The 20,290-nt window shown below is 43.2% G+C and overlaps 1 protein-coding gene across 1 annotated transcript; it reads right to left on the reverse strand.

The window, feature by feature from the left end:
• Nucleotides 1–1,547: 1,547 nt before the first annotated feature.
• Nucleotides 1,548–13,635, reverse strand: MLANA (melan-A). Its single transcript, XM_039881398.1, has 5 exons — nt 13,580–13,635; nt 12,092–12,193; nt 7,918–8,014; nt 3,173–3,286; nt 1,548–1,898 (listed from the first exon to the last, which is right to left on the reverse strand). Exons 2-5 carry the CDS (start codon nt 12,166–12,168, stop codon nt 1,830–1,832), a joined length of 357 nt encoding a protein of 118 aa, XP_039737332.1. The 5' UTR covers nt 12,169–12,193; nt 13,580–13,635; the 3' UTR covers nt 1,548–1,829.
• Between the last annotated feature and the right edge of the window lie 6,655 nt (nt 13,636–20,290).

Here is a 20,290-nt window from a genome sequence, read left to right on the forward strand (position 1 = left end):
TCTTGAGCTCCTGGGTCCCAAGGTCGTCCTGCAAATGGTGTCCAATCCAGGGAGTCATTTTCTAGGTGTGGCTTCCTCTGTAGGGAGCAAGTCCTTTGGGCTGAATCTGGCACTTTGTATTTCTTTAAACAAAATCTCGCTTTCCTAGTTTCTCTCTGGCATACTCAACTCAACCATCTTTGCCCATCACCTGGGACACTGCCTTGAGGGACTCTGTGAAGAGAGCCTTTTTCCCTGGGGAAAGGAGAGAATTCTCAGCAGATGATGATCTGGGAAATCTTCGAAGGGCCTAGGGCTCAAGCCACAGGTTATTCTATAAATGTGGAGGATTAAAGCTGAGACTAAGCCTGTGATGAAGAGAGGAGCTAGCCAGTTGCCTGACAGAGTTTGTTTAGAATTTGTTTGAAAATGGAATGGATGGGGCTTATTTTAAGAGTTAAAACTGGACAGAATCAGGAAGGGCAGGGAGATATTTTAATATTTTTTTGAATGATTTCTTTTTCAATGTGTGTAATAAGTCTCTTCAGCATTTTTTCTCTGCAGTGTAATCTTGTCTTTTGTAGAAAATGATGCCATTGTGCTACACTGGTGTTTCCAATGGCACAAGATGACTTTAAGTGGTTTATTGACAGCATTAGATAACACATAGTGAGAAAGTCATTTCTTTCTCTAGTAAGCCTTTTAATTGTTAGAAGCTTTTCTCTGATTCTTGCTAATCTCCCTCTGTAGTAAAGAAAGCAGGTCTCAGCTTGACAACCTTCTGGATCATCAGTATCTTCCTAAGGTTTTAATAAAAATAATTTGCTTTCATTATCTTCATTTTTATAGTTATCCTCTAATTATGGAAAATGATACTGATATTCCACTTAGATAATGATATAAATTTGAGCCAAAAAAAAAAAATGAGCTGATGGAAAGGAAAATATTAGATAAATAATACCATACATAGGTGATGTGTAGATGTCAACAACAAAAAATTGTCATGTTACTATGCAAATAATGACACTATTTCAGAATCTCTGATTCTTAATGATTTCTTCTATATGTTCTTTTGAGAGAGATTTGGAAGCCCAAAAGAACTAAATTGCCACTGAGACATTTAAGGCAAAACATCAGCTAAATAAGTAAAATAGGTTTTTACTTATTTACATTCTGACACCACCTTAACAAAAAATCTTTGTCATAAATTATGCTAGTATCGAGCCCTGAAGCAAAATGTAATTAGAACTGCATTATATGTATTACTTAAGATACAGGTTTCTGTGGTATATTATTGTAGCATCATGGAATTTTGGAGCACAAAAAGACACTATTGACACTTTCCTCCTCAGATGAATCTGACTATAATTTGATAGGTTAATCAGTTCTTGGTCTTAAACCTGTAAAAGTATTCTTCGGGCACTCCTTAGCACAAACTCCCCTGTAACAATTATGTTAGAGTACAATTTGGTCAAGAGGTTGCTCTTCAAAAATCAGAATACTAGTGTGTTAGTTATTAGCCAAATTTTACTTAAAAAATTGAATGGTCCCAGCATACACTCTTGAAAAACTGTCTCAGAAAATAATACAACACTGTAGGTTTATTAACATTACTACTGGCACAAAAGCATGCATTACACGTTTATTGACAAAGTTTTTCCATTTTAATATTTTTCATCATTTCCTCAATTAGTATTGCTGTTTGCCCTACTAAGAATTTAACACTAAGCTTATTATTAGAGGCGATGTACACTACAGCATTTCAAAGCAGATCATTAAATGCCCATATTAAATTTAGGGAAAAATGTGAGGAAACTGACTTCAGCATCTCTCAAGGGCTTTGCTGGCTCTCATGGAGAATAAGGTGGTGGTGACTGTTCTGCAGAGACTTTCTCATAGGCAGGTGGAGCATTGGGAACCTGTAAGAATGACAAAGGGAGAGTATGGACTTGGCAACAGTGCATGTTTCTGGAAGATTGATTAAGTCAAAATAGCATCGTATGTGTACTTTTGCTCCGGACAAACTTAAGTGCCCACTTCTAATTTCCACTCAGTGAGGTAATCGTTAAATTTCACAAGTGTGAATGTTGAAACATTGTTGGGATCAAGAGTAGAGAAAAATAGAGTTAAGGGGCTTCCTCAGATCTCAAAAATTTATCTATACCTGGATTATCCTTGTCAGTAGAAGTCTCAAGCCCTAACTAATGAATTCTTGAACCCCTTTTACAGACACTAATGTACGTTGCATCTTTACCACATGGATAAATCCTTGCCATTGTGTCTGAAGGCCATTGCTACAATCAACAACACAAATATGTTAGGCCTTCATTTTAGCTCTACAACAATTTTCATTGTGTTCATGTTATAGGTTGGGAAACTGAGGCACAGGGAAGTTAAGTCACTTGCCCAAGGTCACACAATAAATTGTGGAGCTAAGAAGAAACAGTTATTCGGCTTGGGAGCCAGTGCTCTCAACCATTATGATATATGGCATCTGTACCAGCGTTGTCCAATAGAAACAGAGTGCACCTCATATGTGATTGTAGAATTTCTAGTAGGCACATTAAAAAAATAAGCTGATAAAGTTAATAATATATTTTATTAACCTCACATATCAAAGTATCATTTCAACGAGTAATATAAAAATCATTTATGAATTATTTATGCCCTTTAACTCATACTAAGTCTTTGAAATCTAGTATGCAGTAGAGCACATCTTAATTCAGACCACTGTTTCTCAAGTGCTGAGTAGCCACATGTAGCTGGTAGCTACCCTGTTGGACAGCACAACTCTGCACAATAACAGGTCCTTTTTTTCTCTCAGATATATCTATGTTCAGGACATAGACAAATATACTAAAAACATAAGACAAAAGGACATTGTATCCAGAACAAATTTCTTCCTTTGGATCACATGTAGGACTCTCATTATTGACCCTGGAAAATCTGGGCCTGGGGGAACACAATTTAAGAAAATCTCTCTGCTGCTTTGGTTTTTTATCTTTACTATTTATTTTTTATTATGGTCAAATATACATAACATAAAATTTACTTTTTCAACCATTTTAGGTATACAGTTCAGTAGCATTAAATATATTCACATCGTCCTTGCTTTTTAAATGGAAATAATTTGATTCATTTGAATTAAAAGCAGCCATATATGAAAACACCAAGATGCAGGATATCAACCTACCACAAATTCACAATTGTTCTCTTGAAAAGGCAGTTTGCTGTCCTGGTGACCAAGCCCCTCACATGAACATCTTCCTATTAAAGTACTTGGAGTACCAGCATGAAGGCTTTTGTCCTGAAATGTGAATGCATGAAGGTCAGTGGACAAGAAGAAATAATTGAGTCCATTAAACAAAAGAGAAAGAAGCTGACATTGTAAGAATGGGTTTTAACCTTGGTTCTGCCACTTACTTGTTATGTGTCCTCTCTGAATTCCAGTGTTTGCATCTGTAATAGGAGGGTAATAGTACCTACCTCTCAGAGTCTTTGTGGGAATTAAAGGTAAAGCACCTAGTACAGTGCCTGATACCCAGTAGTCAATGCCTGTTTTTAAAGGGTAGGAGAAAAAGAGTGAATCTAAAAAATGAACCTCGGAGAATGATTGTTAGTGGAGTAGATCAGAGCTAGTGAGACAGGAGCTGGTATCACAGTGAGGACAAGTGTATGACAATTTGACAGCAGGAATACTCTCTATTTCTGCCTTCCCCATAATGACAGCAAACTATCTTAAACACTACAAATGCATATGCTGTAATAGATGTGCTATGGTTGTAGTCCTCAGCTTCCAAGTCAAGTTGCAACAATGATGACAAATCAGTCTAAGGCCAAGTTATACAAAATAGCCCTGAGTTATTGGGGGTGGAAGTAAAAGTTTAGTGCTTTGGATAGGTTTAGAGGGCGATGCTCTCCAGCCCTAGACTAGAATGACAACAGTTTGTACAAGACAGAGACACAAACCAAAGTATAGACTGCAGGAGCAGTTCACCCTGGTGAGGTGGAGTATTTCATCAGTGACATTCTTTAAAATTGCTAGCATATGATGATTATAAAAAGCAGACTAATTTTTAGTCCCTTTTATTACTGTTAAATTCTCTACAACAATGATTCTCAAACTTTAGCATGATTCAGCGTCACCTGGAAGGCCTGTTTAAACACTGCTGGGCCCATGCCCAGAATTTCTGACACAGTAGGTCTGGGATAAGACCTACAAATTTGCATTTCTAAGAAGTATCCAGGTGATACTTCTGGTCCAGGGTCACACAGAGAACCACTGCTCTACAGAAAATGCACCTTCTTATGCCCACACCTGGGGCAACTTAGCTTTACTCAGATACTTACAGGGACCAGGCAGGTGATGCAAGGAGATCAAGTACGGTCAGGTGGAGGCCATAGGAAAGGAGGGACTATATATCCCATTTAAAGGGATAACCACTGCATAGCTGCCAGTTTTTCTCAGATCCTTTGATTTTAAAAAAGAAACTAGAAATCGAGATTTTCATATATTACTTTAAATATTGGCACTTAACTCAGTTTTTAAAAATGCAAGCCCAAACATATCTGTAAGTCAAATCCAGCCAGTAGAGCATTAGCAGGTTACTCTCTGTGGCACTAGCTGAGGGAGGCTAGAACAGGGAGGCTGTGCAGGTCATCAGCGGCTCTTCAGGCTCATCTGCAGACTGTGACTGATCGTTGAGGTCTATCTACTAGGTTGGATGAGAAGGGCATGAAGGCAGATTTCTCAGGGAGGAGAAGTGTTTGGAACATCAATTGGATGAGTCCAGACATAGATTGGGCTGATACCTATACAGTCTGCAGACTATAAAGAAGTAGTTTTCCTAAACTCGGGCCAGAAATTATTATTGACCCTACCTCCTGGAAAGATATGCGCAATGACCCTATCTTGACCTGAGGACACAAGGCAGTTCTGCTTCCCTACCCAACTCCCAGTGATATACCTTAGAAAAGGTGTTTAATGTGTTCTCTTCCTTTACTAAATTATCACTTTTATTATTATTATTTTTTTAATCTCTCACCTGCCATAGGAAGGGAACATGATCCATTCCCTCATTTCACTGCCAGTTCTCTTCATTTGCATTCAAAGTTCAATGTGGGTGTTAAAATACGGGTGTCTGGGTCTCGCCACCAGAGCTGGTCCCAGAATTTGCATTTTAGCAGAACCCCAGATGATTTGAGTGCAGAGGCCCCTGACCATGCACTGAGAAACAGAACACCATGAGACATGAGTATAAACTGAACGTTCAGGGGGGCCTCGAAAATTTTCCCTAGGAATCAAAAGTATTATGTCCTAAACTTCCAAGTGAAAGGGTAAAGTTGGTAAATACAAAAACCAACTTACAGTGATTACAAGTGATTTTCCTGCAGAAACATATTGCTCCAAAAAGCCGTCTCTCCTTTCAAAAGTTTTCCAGATCTAAGAGGACATGTTAGCCAGGGGAGAAATTTTAGGAGATCTTAATTTCAACCAACCGTGCTATCATTCTATGGTCAGTGAAAGTGGGAAAGTAAACATTTTAAAGCCTAATGAAAGTTGTTAAAGGTGGAGTAACTTAGATACCTGAGTTTGCATTTATTGTCATTTATGTTCTGTTTTAAAGTGAAAATAGAAAAAAATGAAAAGAGAATCAGTGAAAAGAGACAGGTAATTATATAACTAAATGTAGTACTTAATACACTATTTTACATAATTTTGGGTACATTTCTTAGACTGCTGATCTCCACCTGGCATTTCAGGAAATATGAAAGTGTCAAAACAAGATTTTAATATTAATTTAAAAAATAAGTGACGGCATTTTTAGACAGTAGGGGAACCAGTTCTATCTCATAAAAATTCCAGAAACTGCGAATAACTGCTCTCGGCCTAGAGGAATGGAAGCATGATAGGTTGAACTTGAAACTTAACAAGTAACCGTGTCTGAGCCCACGATGTTAAGACTCTCCATTATTCTTAAATTGAATGAGTTTAAGATGAGAGTGTTGAAGCAGAAAGGGGAAAAAAACCATTGTCTTTTTGTCCAGTAGCATCAAACTAGGAATTGTGGACAGTTAGGAAATGGGTACCAACATATAGAGTTCGTAAAACTTTTACTCCTTGAAAAACTAGGTCGTTGTGTTTTTTATATATAAACATAGAATGAATTTAAAAAATATGTAGAAAAAATATATTAAATAAAAACTTATATACATGTGTCTAGGTATAGAACAGCAAATAAGGCTCAGAGAGGTTAAAACATAAAGTCACCAAGCAAGTCAATGGTAGACAATGAAACCAAATCCTGATGCCATACAATTGGGTAGACTGCTATGTGCCAAGCACATAGAGGAGTAAGAAATATTGTCTGTTCCAGTTCATAAATGGAGAAAAGAGAAGGGATGGAAGAGGCAAAAAAAAAAAAAAAGTAAATAACCAATTACAAGGCAATGTACCTCATGCTAGTGGTACAGACGGAGTTCTGTGGCAGACCGCAAAGTCCCTTTCGATCTAACCTGTTGTGGATAGCCACAGAGAGGTGTTATATGAGCAAGAGTCCAATCCATAACCTCATACCCCAAGGCCTTCCATGGTACTTGGTTTGGATTCTTATTCAAACTTAGCAACTTCTCCTCCTTCCCACTAAATGTCAACACACTGGAGGACTGCTGGTTGGTAGGTGTGTCAGCCCCCAAATCTGCCCTGTCTTTCACAGTTTGTATTTGGGACACTGGCAAGATGGGCATTAGGAAAAGGGACATATGAGACTGCCCAAGCTTCCTGGCAAGGAGGAGAAGAATTTGAAGCCACAGCTCTCACCTTCCCTTTCTCCACTTCAGTGATCCAAACTCTAGCTCCCCAGCCAAACCAACTCTCCCCTCTGTCACAGAACCTTTTCCTCTGAATGAAGTGCTTGCTTACTGAGGAATAGGGCTTTCCAACATCTTTTGTAAAGGTGATTTTTTTTTCCCATTATCATCAACCTCAGAAGCTTTCAGATCTGTAATAATAGGAAAGGGGTGGGAAAGGAGGGATGGGGAAGAGAGAGAAAATAAGGGAGGGAGAGAAGAAGGAAAGAAGGAAAGGAAAGAAAAAAATAGAAAGGAAAAGAATGAAGAGAAAGAAAAGAAAAAAGGAAAAGAAAAGAAAAGAGAGTCTTTGGATGCTTAAGTGCTACAATGCTACCTGGCTTTGAAGCAAAGTTTCTGAAATCTGTAGTTTTTATAGTTTAGAGACTCAGCTGATGTTTTCTATTCGTGGAAGATCCTGCTGCCCCAAGACTGGACTGTGTCATTTCTTAGCTTCCTGCTCGTATAGGTAAAGAAGAAAAAATCCCATTAAAACCACACTGAGCATCGAAGGAGGATAGAGACTGTTCAAAACTTGGTGCTCCTCTATGCTGCTGAGGAGTGGATGGTCTCTGCATTGCACTAATGGCTATGTGGCTCTTAGGTTTGCTGGACTGCTTGGTATAACAGAGTTAGAAGAACCTGGAATTCCCAGGCAACCTGAGAGAAAAGGGTTGAAGAGGCAAGGTGAGAAGAGCAACCACTAAGTGGAGTAACGGAGCCAGTGAGAAGCCCCCAAAGGACTGGTAGGACCTAGAGTGTCTTATAAGCTGCCGTTTGCTGTGCAAGAGGACCATGAACATGAACTCTTCCCCTGAGCCCCACAAACTATCAGTTCTCAGTTACACATACACTCAAGTTTGCTGTGAGTGCAACCAAGGAGGAGCCAAGTTCCTGGTTGGAGTTCGTTCCTGAACAGAGGCCAAGAAAGAGTTGCAAGAAGTACAGTGTAGAGAAGACTCATCAGAGCCAGGAATCAGAGCTAGAGGTGATGTCGAGAATGTTGCCCCACTCCTCAGAAATTCAGAGAAATAAGAGGAAGCGAGGTCCTGGATCTGGAAGGATCCCAGCAGTGGGAACTTTACCAACCTTCAATCTTCTGTATCCGCTTCGTCTTCTACAATACCAGCAGCCGATGAACAGTAAAATTCCGAGGATCACTGACAAGATGCCAATCCCCGCAGCCCTGGCCCAACAGATAGACAAATCCATCTTGGTACAGAAGCCTGTCCCATATTGTGATGAAATGTTCTCGTCTTCACTGGGGCTTTGCCAGCCCAGAGCAGCACCCGCTAGTCCCTAAGTAGTTTCCCATCCCACGCCACACCAGGCACCCACCAGTCCTCCAGCATTTGTATCCAGGGACAGTACCTCCTATGTGCCAACAGGAGCTGCGCTAACTGGCATGTGCTCAGGCACCCAGGTTCCTAGTGCAAGAGGTGCAGTAGCAACTGACCCTTATACGGATAATATATTTACTGAGACTGAATTACCTTTTCATCAGGGCTGGTTTAAATCATTTTCCCTGACTATCAGTCAACAAAAAGGAAAAGGTAATTAGCATTGACTTAACATCTGCTATAAGCTGGGTGTCATGCTACACATTCTACATACATTAACTTATTTAATTCTCACAACAACCCTGTAAGATAGGTACCACTTACCACCCCCATTTTACAGATGAGGAAATATACAGAGGTTAAGTCCCTTGCTGATGATCGTACAGAGGTAGCACAAGACAGAGCCAGGATCTGAACTTGAGTCTCTCTCAGCTGTGTTTGGGCCCTCCGCCCAGCACCTCCTTCACTCCTCACTGCTCCTCTCCATTTGTGCCCTGATTAATATATTCATGTTTCTAGACTCAGCATCATCCTTTCCAGTATGATGGCAACCCATCCTGCCTTCCCTCATAGGCAGCCTTGTGGTGGCAATCCTATGTCTTCTAGAAATAAAAAAAAGAGCTCCCAGAGTTGTTTTTTAGTTTTGGGCTTGTTTGTTTTTTAATTTGTGTCTTCAATGTCTAGAAAAGGTCTGGCACATAGGTATTTCAAGAACTATTTCCTAAAGATGAAAAGATAGATAGATGGATGGATGGATGGATGGATGGACGGACGGACGGATGGACGGACGGATGGACAGATGTATAGATGGCCAAACAAATGAATAAAAAATGAACAAATGAAGTATGGATGTTTACAAATTCATATCTCTCCCTCATAATACCAGTCTTTATGCAAAACGAATGAGTCATTTAATGTCTTCTTTAAAATAACTATTTACAAATATGTGGGTTTGTGGCAAAAAGTTACTTTAACCTCTTATAGGTCATTGACACTAGTGAGAATAAGGAGATCAGCAACTTTCCACAGAGCAGGTTTTGGTTGAGAGGGAGAGAAGGTAATGAAGACAGAGCTTGGAAACCAGCCACTGAGGTCTTAAAGCTGGCACATTCTGCCTGTGACTGGAAGTACGTCTTGTGGGGTTTAGAGGTTTCTGAGACTGTAACTATCATATAGGGAGGCAAAGTCCAGCCCAGCTAGTAGGATACGTGTCCCATATTTATGCTCAGCTAAGCAAGCATCTGTCAGGTCTCCACTTGCTCCCAGAATCCAGTGCAGGTCACCAAGGACTGGACTGGACCTGAGTGACCTAGAACAGGCATCTCAGAATGAAGCTAGGGATAGAGCCTGGGGAGGCTGAGGCTAGAGACCTGACCTCTCCAGCCAGCCTGACTGCCAAGTCAGAGAGTCCAGATGACTTTTGGAGTCAGGCAAGCTGTAGATATTTCTAAGTACCTCCCGGATGGTCGAGCATGGATTACTAAAAGAAATAGCATGGGGGTTATCCCTGGGAAGAAGTGTCTGAGCTCAACCCGGAGCAAAGCTGTAGCATCACTGAGAAGGGGCAGATCCTCAGCAGCAGGATGCAGTCTGGGAGTCTAAGCCAGCCTTTTGGATGCTGTGTACAGTGGCCCATGTTTCCAGTGCTTGGGGCTCTGCTTTCGCTGCATAACGTTGTCAATTAGCTAACACCTGCCTGATTTTCCACTTCATGGTATAAACAACATCAACAAAGAGGAGAATACTAAGTCTTTTATCTGTGACTTACTAAAGAAAAGCTCTGCAGAGCTAGGTGATTTATAAGAGATTGAGCAGCTGAAGGCAGAGCAAGCTCTAACTGAGGCATCTCCTGGAGAGACCTTTGCCAGTACCACCTACTGGACCACCTCCATCTCAAGGCCACTGAGGCACCAAGTCTATCCTGTCCACCTCCGAACAGGAAAGAGAGAAAAATGGGATGCCAGTACTGAATAAAACACTGACCTAATTATGCAGTCCAGTCCACCCACTTTTAGATCATGAAGCTAAAACCTACCGCGGTTCATCAGCATCACCAACACCTTAGCAGCTACTCTACCACTCATTTAGCACCAGTTTGTGCCAAGCCTCCCATATATAGGCTTTCACTCCATCCTCATGACAATCCTCTGAGGTAGGTATAATGTTCAATTCACAGCTGACATCACAAGACTTTAGGCTGTTAAAATGCCTAAGGTTGTACAATAGGCAAGTGGCAGAAGTAGCTTTCACAGCAACTGGCCTGAGATACCCAGCAAGCGAGTGCTAGAATTTGGGCTAGACCCAGGTCTTGCATCTCCTGGGCTAGTACTTTTCCTGTTGTATTGCCCTTTCATGTAATGAGGCTGTCACAAGGAGCATTCAGTGGGTTCTCATGACTGAAGGCAGCTGATCAAATTCCCAGCATGCCTGCGCTCTGATTTTACCCACCAGATCTGCGGTTATCCTCTTAGATATCTTGACACAGACAGAGCTCTGTTCCACCTCTTTACGCACAGTCACGTTGCACTCACACACACTGACTGACTGACTGAGAATGGAAAACACCATGATGTGCCAGACACACCAAAAGAACCCACTACCGAGCTGGGCTGGGAGCCTCAAAGTGTCACCCAAATACCTCCTCCAGTGGAGTCACCTGAGATGCATATTAAAGTGCAGAAACTGGGCCTCCGCTCCTAGTCCTACTGAATCAGCCTCTAGGGTGGCAGTGCCTAGGAAATTGTGTTTCTTCAAGCTCCATGAGTGACTTGTGCCCTTTCAACTGAGAACTCTTCTCTAGTGAGGTTTCACAGCAATGGTTTGTTGAGTTGTCATGCAGAACCTGAAATAATATCCTCCTCAGTACCATGTGCAATGTGCCCCCGACAGAGTATACCTTTGCTGTTAGAACACTTTTTCAGAAGATCTGCCCACCTCCACCCCCAAATGACCACGCAGGGACTTTAGAGAATCCCACGGGACCTTCTGAGGAAATACTCCCAGTCTGAATGCTTCCTCAGTGCCTCTGATGGGTTCTGCCGCTTGCTTCACCCTGCTAGTCCAGTCTGGTAAAGATTTTCAACCATTTTTTCCTAAGAGAGAGTAGGCTTGCAGGAAGATTTCAACAGACCACTCAAGAGATGGTCCAAATAAAAACCTCGTTCCTTGTTTGTCTGTTGGAGTCCCCACTCAGAGGGTGGAGCCCGCCCCCCACCCGTGCCCACTCTAGTACCTGCAGAGCATGTCCCTGTGGCCCGTGTTCCCATTACAGTACTTACTCTTGCCAAAATTATTCTCACGCCTAACTCTCCCACTAGATTATGAGTTTTTTTTTTTTCCAAAGACAAGAATAGCATCTTAGGCAGGTCATACAATGCTTAGCATTTAGAAATTCTTAACCATATAAACACTTATTTTTAATTGATTCATAACACCAAATGCCTTTCCTTAGGATAAGGTTATGATGCAAAGGTTCTGACCACCATCTTCACCCTGGAGTCAGTCTGCAGGTGGAGCCTCACACACCTGGCCTTCATGCTCCCTCGCTCTTTGGCAACTGACCTTTGTTCTGTCTGCAGACCACCTCCAGGAGCCTGAGAGTAGACAGAACATGGCTTAAGGAAAGAGATAATTTGCTCCCAGACATGTTTTTCAGCCTGGGAACTTACAGCAAAGCCCTAACAGCCAAGAATGCAGGCAAAAATGGCCAGATCCAAGTTGTAATCATTCCTATCTCCTTGTCTATTCAGCCTCAGAGAAGCTTTTGTGAGCTCCTTGTGGAACCACAAGGTCTTCTTGCCTCATTGTCATGGTTTTTACCCTCTGGAGAAATGAACACTAGAGAGATTTACAAACAGCGTGTGCTGGTGAGAGTCAGAGGCTGTCAACAAGCAGCAACCACACCGGGGCCAGTCGGAACTTACTCTTCAGCTGTGAGGTAGGAGTGGCTGTGCCCTCTCTTGGGGTACCTATAGACAAAGTTGGCCTCTTCACTTGGCATCTTGTAGGATCAGGTGACAGGATACCTAACAGCAGAGGTACACAGGTATCATTTAATGCATCCAGAGAGTCCTTGCTCATCATCTCATAAAGACCCACAGAGACATTCCCTCTAGGTGACCATTAACAATGGCTGGGAACTCTGGGTTTTCTTCTTTCATTGCTATTGGGCGGAAATTGCTCAGGTTTCTAATTCCTTTCGCCAACTGAAAAATTAAGTTCAAAGAAGAAACTACAAACAAAAGCAAAAACTTGCAAACTGAGTTATTATTTGAGTGAAAAATACTCTTCATTTCCCTTTGATTTGACTCCATAACATAAACTGTAGAAAAACAAACAAACAAAAAGCATTTTTCGCAGTCTTTATTTTCCCTGATCCAAGACTGTGGTTAATAAAAGAAAAGGAATATTTCTCTCCAGAGGTTTTAGATAGCAATCCTTGGACACCATGTGTGTGTGGCTGAGCACAGCGTCCCCAACACTTTCCAACAAAGGAAACTGTCCCATACAGGTGCCTGGTTTGGTCCACGCTCACCCCACCTGAAACAAGCTGAGGACGTCCACGCCCTGACTTTGCTAACAATTCTTTGTCCCTCCAACTGAAACCAATTTCTGCAATTTCCCTTGTCCAAGTCTCATGACTGAGGTTTTAAAAATATCTATTTATGTTTATATTATTAAACTATATTAAACTATAATACAAATAGATGAACAAAAACTCATGGACTGCAGTGGTCATATTAAAGAGTGCTTATTAAAAACCAACAGTGGTTTCCCTTCTCTCCTTGCTATTATGTACTTTTCTTCCCTCTTATTCTTATGAATTTCAAAGGCCTGATCCCCATAGAGTTATATAAATGAGCCTGTTTAAAACAGCAGGAGAAAAGTCGGGAAGCAGAGTGGGGAATTTACATGAACCCTTTCTATTGGGGCAATTTCATGTGTAATTTCACTGATCAGCTCAGGTGAATAACACAGGGGTGAAGCCCATGTTCAAAATTACAGACACAAAACTCAATTAATTCTGTGTTAAATTGTTTTTGTAAGTCTATACCTCTGGCTCAGAGCTTTGGCAAACAGCGTAGGGACAGCAAATGCCCCTCACCCCACCCAAACCAAGAGAAGCGGTCCTTCAAGCGACAGGAGAATGGTGCTGATCACAAGTGGCTCACAGCCTGAGCCATCACTTTACCTGGTTCTCTGCTCTGCTTCTTGGCAGTGTAGAGAGAGGATCTAGAAGGACACTTTGTGAGCCTTCAGAAGCTGGAGAATTACAGACATTGAGGAGAAATTCTGCTGACAGCCAAGTATCAGGGAGGCAATGAGGGAGGGCGAAGGAGTCACCAGAATCTCCCAAACCCTGTTCCGAAAGAATAGGACCACAACTAAGCGTGAGAAGGCAGTGCTCTTACCTTGCTGGGTGAGATCGTCCTCCGTCTGCAGCTGGCCCTGTGTGTGAAGATTGCTTCCCTGGCTCTTAATCTTTTTTTTTTTTCCCCCATTGGTCCTGAGTCCCATGTTAGTCACGAGTTTGGATTTCTGGTGGGATCATCTGTGATTGCTTAATTGGCATGAAAGAAACCAACTTCATTCTTCCCCTCAAAAAGTCCCCTGAAAAAGTATGGCCGGTTTTCTCCAATCCAGTATTTCATCCTAGGAAAGACATTTATTTTAAATGTTGGTCCCTCCTCCATTGGGTTGCCAGATAAAGTAAAGGATATCCAGTTATGTTTGAATTTCAGAAAAACAATGAATAATTTTTTTAGTATAACTGTGTGCCATGCAATATTTTTTAGTATAAGTATGTCCCACTTATTGCATGGGACATATTTTTACTAAAAAAAAAATTTGTTGCTTATCTGAAATTCAGAAATAACTGGGCACCTTACACCTTTCCTCATCCCCACCTCAGGGTTGAAGGGTCAGATCTGGAGATCATCTAGGCTCACCCACTCCTGATCAAGAAGAGGAAATAGAAATCCCCGATTTCTTTGTGACGTCCTCAGAGATAACTATCTGCTGGGGAGAGTGAGTTTTGTGCTTTGCAAGGGGCAGATCAAATTTTCTCTTTGATGGTTCTAACTGAACCAGGACTGATTTGACCTGACACTATAATCTACCCTGATTGTCAAATGTGTATAGCCCAGAAGCATTTCAGTGGCACAGAACAGTTGCCTTTGCTCACCAGCTTTCTGCATCCATTGTGGATGGGGAGGGGCACGGGGGGCGGACAAAAAAACAGAATTAAGGAATGTGAGCATTCTTATCCACTGAGGACTTAGGTTAAATGGCCACTAAGTTCCTCTTCCCCATAACTTCTCATGGCCCCACTCCTTCCTAATCCTGTGGCTTTCTAGTTTCCATTTGGTACTGTCCTGTGTGAAGACATTACCAACCTACTGGATACTGGATAATCATCACTGGAAATGGCAAGGGAGAGACAAAACAAGGGGCAGGGAGGGGTTAAGCCTTATTAGGCGAGACAGAGACATCCTTTCTGAAAAGGAATGGAAATGTAAACAGATCTAAATGAAGAAAAGGAGTCAGCCATATGAAGATAGAGGAAGAGCATTTTGGACAGAGAGAAGAACCAGTGCAAAGGCCCTGAGGCAGAATCATAGAACATGACTAAGTCTGAATTCCCAGAACTGAGGCTGATTCAGGAGATTTTGTTCAAAAGTTATGAAGATACAAGCCCTTGATGTCCATGAATTTGGGGAGAGCAACTTCAGCCTGAACCTTGGGGTTATGCCTAGAAACCACCTGAAAGGCCTCATGGTGGGTATTAGTCTAAAAGGAGGACAAAGTTCTGAGCCAAGAAGCTAAAGGTTTGTGCTAAACTGGACTCTACAGCTAACCTGGGCCCCTGGATGATTGGCAGCAAGACCAGATTGAAGGGAGGTACTGACCTGGATCTCAGGGAAAGGAGAAGTTCCCAGGTGTGGCTAAAGTCTCCTGGTGATGGCTGCTAATTTAGGGGCCTTGAGGATGCCTGGGCATTGTTCCAGGATGGAGACTGCAAGGGAGCTGGCATCATCCCCTCCCTCAGACGGGGCTACAGGACTAGATCCAGCACACTAGGGACCCTAAGACTTGTCCAGGGACGTACTCTCCAGATCCTCTGCTCTTTGGGTTTGAGCGGTTTGCAGCTTCTGAGGTGCCCAGTCATGTCAGGGTGCAGTGCCCAGGATGGACTGGGGAGGCTTCTTCAAATAAGAGCTCCCAGGTAACCTCAGCCTGAAAATCCAACCACATCCTGTTTCCTGGAAGTGCCCCCCAGAAATTCCATCTGACTAGGCTTCTAGTCACTGTTCTTGGACTGGCTTAGGCCTCAGTCTCTACCCCAGAGCCAGCCCAGGCCCTATCTGTGCCCACCCTCTATACTTCCTAGTAACTGCTGACAGTGTGACCCTCACTCCACCGCCCACCCCTAGGCCAACGGCAGGAGCTCTAGAGTCCAAACTTCCTGCACTCCATCTGTGTGACTTTGGGCAAATCATAAACCTCTTGGGGCCTCATTGCCTGCATCTAAAAAAGTAGGACTGATAAAAAAGTATCTAGTTCCCAGGTTACTTGTGAAAATTAAAAGAGATAATACTTACCACATGCTTGCCACAGTATCTAGCACAGAATAAGTTTAGCAACATAGCGTGAGCTGTTACTCCGAGGCCACCTGACCCAGTACCCCTTTGGCCCAGCTCAAACCTGCCTTGAGTTTGGATGGGGTGCTGCCACTTTCCCCTGCCTCAGTCCTAGGGTTAGAGCTTAAGTCAATTTACGCCTTGCTGGCCCCTGCGTGGTTCTCTGCTGCCACCTGGTGGGCCTGGCCTTGAACCACAGGCCCATCTGATGAAGCCTCTGGGGGGGTGGATTGCAGAGATGTCTCTTTGATCTTCTCAAAATCCTCCCACTCACAATGCTCAGGGGCCAGGATCCTCTTCACTCATCCTCCTTGGGGCTTAGAACTTTCTTCAGTGCTAGTCACTGTTCTTGGACTGACGTAGCCTCTGACTCTACCCCAGAACCACCCAGGCTAAGCCCTATCTGCCCTCACTGTCCACACTTCCTAGTGACTTCCTTTCTTCTCTGGCAGTGTAGTGGCCCCCCAATCTCCTCACATCCCTACTTCCCTCCTCGCCCAGGCTAACAGCAGGAGCTCTAGAGTCCAAACTACCTGCGCCTTGTCTTTTCAATCTGCATGACTTTGGCCCAACAGAAATGGCTAGAATGGTATAAAACACATTGCTGTAAATGGGATTGATGCTGCTGCCTTACTTTTGGAGAAGCTGAACAAACAGCACTGGCTTTTCAGAGGTCGGGGAAGACAAGTAGGCATATCTGTAGCCGCTGAGGCAGGCCACAGACAGCACTCCCTACAGCCAATGGGGTCCTGGACCCAGACAGAATGGCCTTGAATCGCAGCTCCTATTATACCTGTGTGACCTTGGGCAAGTTACTTAACCTCTCTGAGCCTCAAGCCCCACCTAAAAAATGAGAATAAATGATGATTACAAAATTTCTGTGAGAATTAAATAAGAAATAATATGTAAAATCATCCAGCATGGTGCCTGGCAAGTTACTGAAGCTTGAGAAAAGCTGATGCTTCTGGAATCTCCTGTGAATGTGCCAACAGCCCTGAGAGGGCAGGATAGCAGGGCAAGCCTATGATCTCAGGTCAGCTGTGGCCCGATAGCTGCTAAGTGCTAATCAGCTAACAAACTATTGCCTGTGGAGTAAAGGGAGGAGAGACCTGGAAGTTCTGAAGGTGCAGGGGCAGTGGTGAGGTAGAGACAGAACATACTGTCTACACCAGGAGCTAACAGGGAAGAGCAGCAGCCTGGGGACAACAGGAGACCCCCCCACTTCCCTCAGACACTGAACAACAGCAAGAGTCAGCGTCTGCAGGCCTCAGGCTGGACTCCCAAAAAGGAGTCGGGAGGACTCTGTCAGTTCCCACTCCAGTGGGAAAGTTGTTCCAGGAGAACTAGCATCAGCCTCCACATGGGCACAGAAGATGTTCAAGTGTGAGAACAACAGCCCAGGTCCCAAGGCTGTTCCAGCGGGCAGAGAAGAGCACCGATAAAGCAGAAGTGGGATTTAATAATCCCATGGTCACTTCTGACCGGTCACTCTCAAGAAGGATGGGATTGGAGAACTGGATTAGAATGACTTTTGGGGTGGAAAATATTGAGGGGTCAACCACAATGTCTACTACAATGTCAGATAGTGCTAGAGCCACCCCCAATTCCTGCCCAGGGCACAGAGGGAGTATTGGCTCTTATTGGAGGCAGGAGGCAGAGGAGAGGTTTCTCAGAGGAAGAACTCCATCGAGTCCAGAAAGGTAAGCAGGGGTTTACCAGGACTGAGATGGGAGGAGGGCATTCCACACAGAGGATAAGAAGGTGTTCACTAGTCACGACTTGGGGTGAGAGTGGGAAGAGGACACCCAATTGGAGGGAGAGCTCAGGGGCATGGAGTGGCCTGGCAAGTTTGGGGCACGGCAAGTAGTTCTATCAGCTTGAGCTCAAAGTAGCAGAAAGAAAGGCAGGGGGCCTGAATCTCAAAGCACCTGGAACACCATGCTGAGGCTTTTAGACTTTGTAGGCTGTGTTGAATCACAGAAAGGTTTTAAGCAGGGAAAAAATTTGCAACTGACCAGACTTGAGATCAATCTACTTTCCAGGGTCATGAATACATCTTCCTCCCAGGTGGCTGTGAGGGTTACATGCATTATTGTGTGTGAAAACATTTTGTAAACTGTAAATCATATTGACGTGAGATCTAAAAGTAGGAGCAGCTTGTCCTTCAGTGGCAGGGTGTTGGATTGGTGACGTGCAGGGATGAATGGGAGAAAGCCTGGGCTCTGGATTCTGATTCAGATGCTGGCTCCAGCAGAGACTGGTTGCGTGTCCTAAGGTACACAAGACTTTCAGCCTCAGTCTCTTCATCACAGAAAGGGAGCACGGCATCTATCTTTCACGGTGGCTGGTAGATGAGGATTCATGTGCCTGGCGTGGAGCAAACTCTTGTACTAGGGATCTTTGGTTGCTAGCAACAGAAACTCAACTCTGGCTACTTAAAGGTATAAGGAAATTAATGGGAGATTATGAAGGTGTCCCACAGAACTAAAAAAACCCTGAGCAAACCATGCCATAAGATAGAATAGAGTTAAGCAGTTCTGTGGGTACAGGTAGAAGGAATTAATGAATGATCCTTCAGCTTGCTGCCATCAGAAAGAAATCAGTTCTACCCATGTTCATCCTTGTTTGCATACAAAGAATTAGATTCCTTGGAGAATCTTGTTTGGGTGGCTTGGGTCTTGTGCCAAATTTTTGCCCAGGCACAGAGCAGTTTGACAGGGTGGAGAGGGCAGGCGTTTGATACTCCATTAAGGCTGATAAAACAGGGAAGGAGAAATTTTCAGAAACAATCTGGATCGTTGTTATCAAAATAAGGAAGGGAGGCAAGAGAGACAAAGACAGAGCTACCCTCTGCGACATTCAGCAAATGGTGACCAGTGCAGTTATATAGGGATCATTAAGCTAGGATTTATTCCTAAGAAGTCTCCTTAGTCTTTGCTGTTTTCTAATAGGCACTGTGAGAGGAAATCCTACAGGTGACTATGGCCGCCAGGTGCTCCGTGTTTTTACTCCCATCCTACCACTTACTGCATGATGTTGACATATCTGTTCATCTTGGAGGTATCCACGGGTTCTTGAGCTCCCGGGGGTAGGATTTAGGTATCTCTCTGTGTCCATTGCCTGGCACAGAGCCTGGCCCATGGTAGAACCTCAGTGAACTGAATCTTTGCTCAGATCTAATTTCCAATGAGGTTTTTCAGAAGTAGCACCATCAAACAAAATGGGATGATATTTCAACACTAAGGATAATTGTTGTTTCAGTATAGTTATCTCTTTTCAATTTTGAAAGAAATCTTCCTTTCCTAGCCAACTACCATCACTTGAAGCCTGACATCTTTCTTGACAGGTTTTGCTCTGAAGACTGGGTAGGGGTTTAATGATGGGAAAGGGCTTGAGTCACTACTCACAGCTGCCAAGCAAAGTGTTCAAAGGGGAGAAGGGCTATGGAGTGCAGCCCTGAGGGTCCCCTGGGTCCCGGCACCCCTGGGAGAGAAAGCCATGATCTCCAAGCCTCCCTCTGCTCCTTTAGCAGCAAAGAGCAAAAGGAGTTAGAAATGTTTTTGTAAGTAATAATCATTTTATGTATTAGGCTGCCATCTTTCCTCTATGTCTCTGGAGGCACTTTTTTCAGTCTTCACTCCATGGCCACACAATTTTCAGTCCCATGAAAAATTCTGGCTTCTGAGGGCTGACATTTTGAAGTTCCCATAGATTTTTGTATTTGGGTGCATGACCATTTATAACTGAGGCTTTTGACTCTACCGCAGAAAGAGAGGGGCATTTGGCTCTCCCATAAGCCCTGCCCAGTTCTGCTTCCTGCTTGTTCCCAAAATGCTTGGAAATAGCCCCCAGACCTTAAACAGATGAAAATACCTGTTTTTATGCAAAATGAATGTTTTCTGTGCGTGCAGGCAGAAAGAACAAACTCAATGGGGAGTTAGGCAATTTCATTCATCTGGGGTGAGATCTTGTGATTTCAAGAGTAATGTTTGGGAAAAGGCAAAGAGGTGAAATTGCCTCAAGTCAGAGTCATGCTTTATAGTTTCTTCCTGGTGGTGTCTGTGGAGATGATTGGGGTGGGTGAGTATGTTGTCTAAGCCAGAATTTTTAAGACTTAAAAAACTCAACCCTGATTTCAGTTTTAAAGGAAAGTTCCACATAGCATTCTGACTTTGTTATGTTTGAAAAAGAATCTGGTTGACTTAAGTTATCTAAAGGGGAAAGCCCAGCTATGAGCTTTTTAGAATAATAGTCATGGATCGGATAAATCCATCATCTCTGACATTTTGCTGGTAAACAAGCTGAAACCTAGAAAGACTGACCTTGTGAGTCAGATTATCTGGTTCCGTTATCTCTGTGTTTCCTTCCTGTGAGTTATCCCTGAGCTTATTTCATTGGTCCAGCCCAGTGTCCATTTGTCATTTAATTTAGAAAAGCTTCATGAGCCCAAGCTTGATGCCTCATTTTGAAGAGTGGTGGCCC

The sequence above is a fragment of the Pteropus medius genome, unplaced genomic scaffold, assembly GCF_902729225.1.
Source record: "Pteropus medius unplaced genomic scaffold, Ma_sr-lr_union100, whole genome shotgun sequence".
NCBI classification, from domain to species: Eukaryota; Metazoa; Chordata; class Mammalia; order Chiroptera; family Pteropodidae; genus Pteropus; species Pteropus medius.

Coding starts and splice junctions, on each gene's coding strand:
- MLANA (XM_039881398.1), bottom strand. CDS start 12,168: ATGCCAAGTGAAGAGGCCAACTTTGTCTATAGGTACCCCAAGAGAGGG. Junction 3,287..7,917: donor GCGGATACAGAAGATTGAAG/GTTGGTAAAGTT, acceptor TTCACATTTCAG/GACAAAAGCCTTCATGCTGG. Junction 1,899..3,172: donor AGAACAATTGTGAATTTGTG/GTAGGTTGATAT, acceptor TCATTCTTACAG/GTTCCCAATGCTCCACCTGC.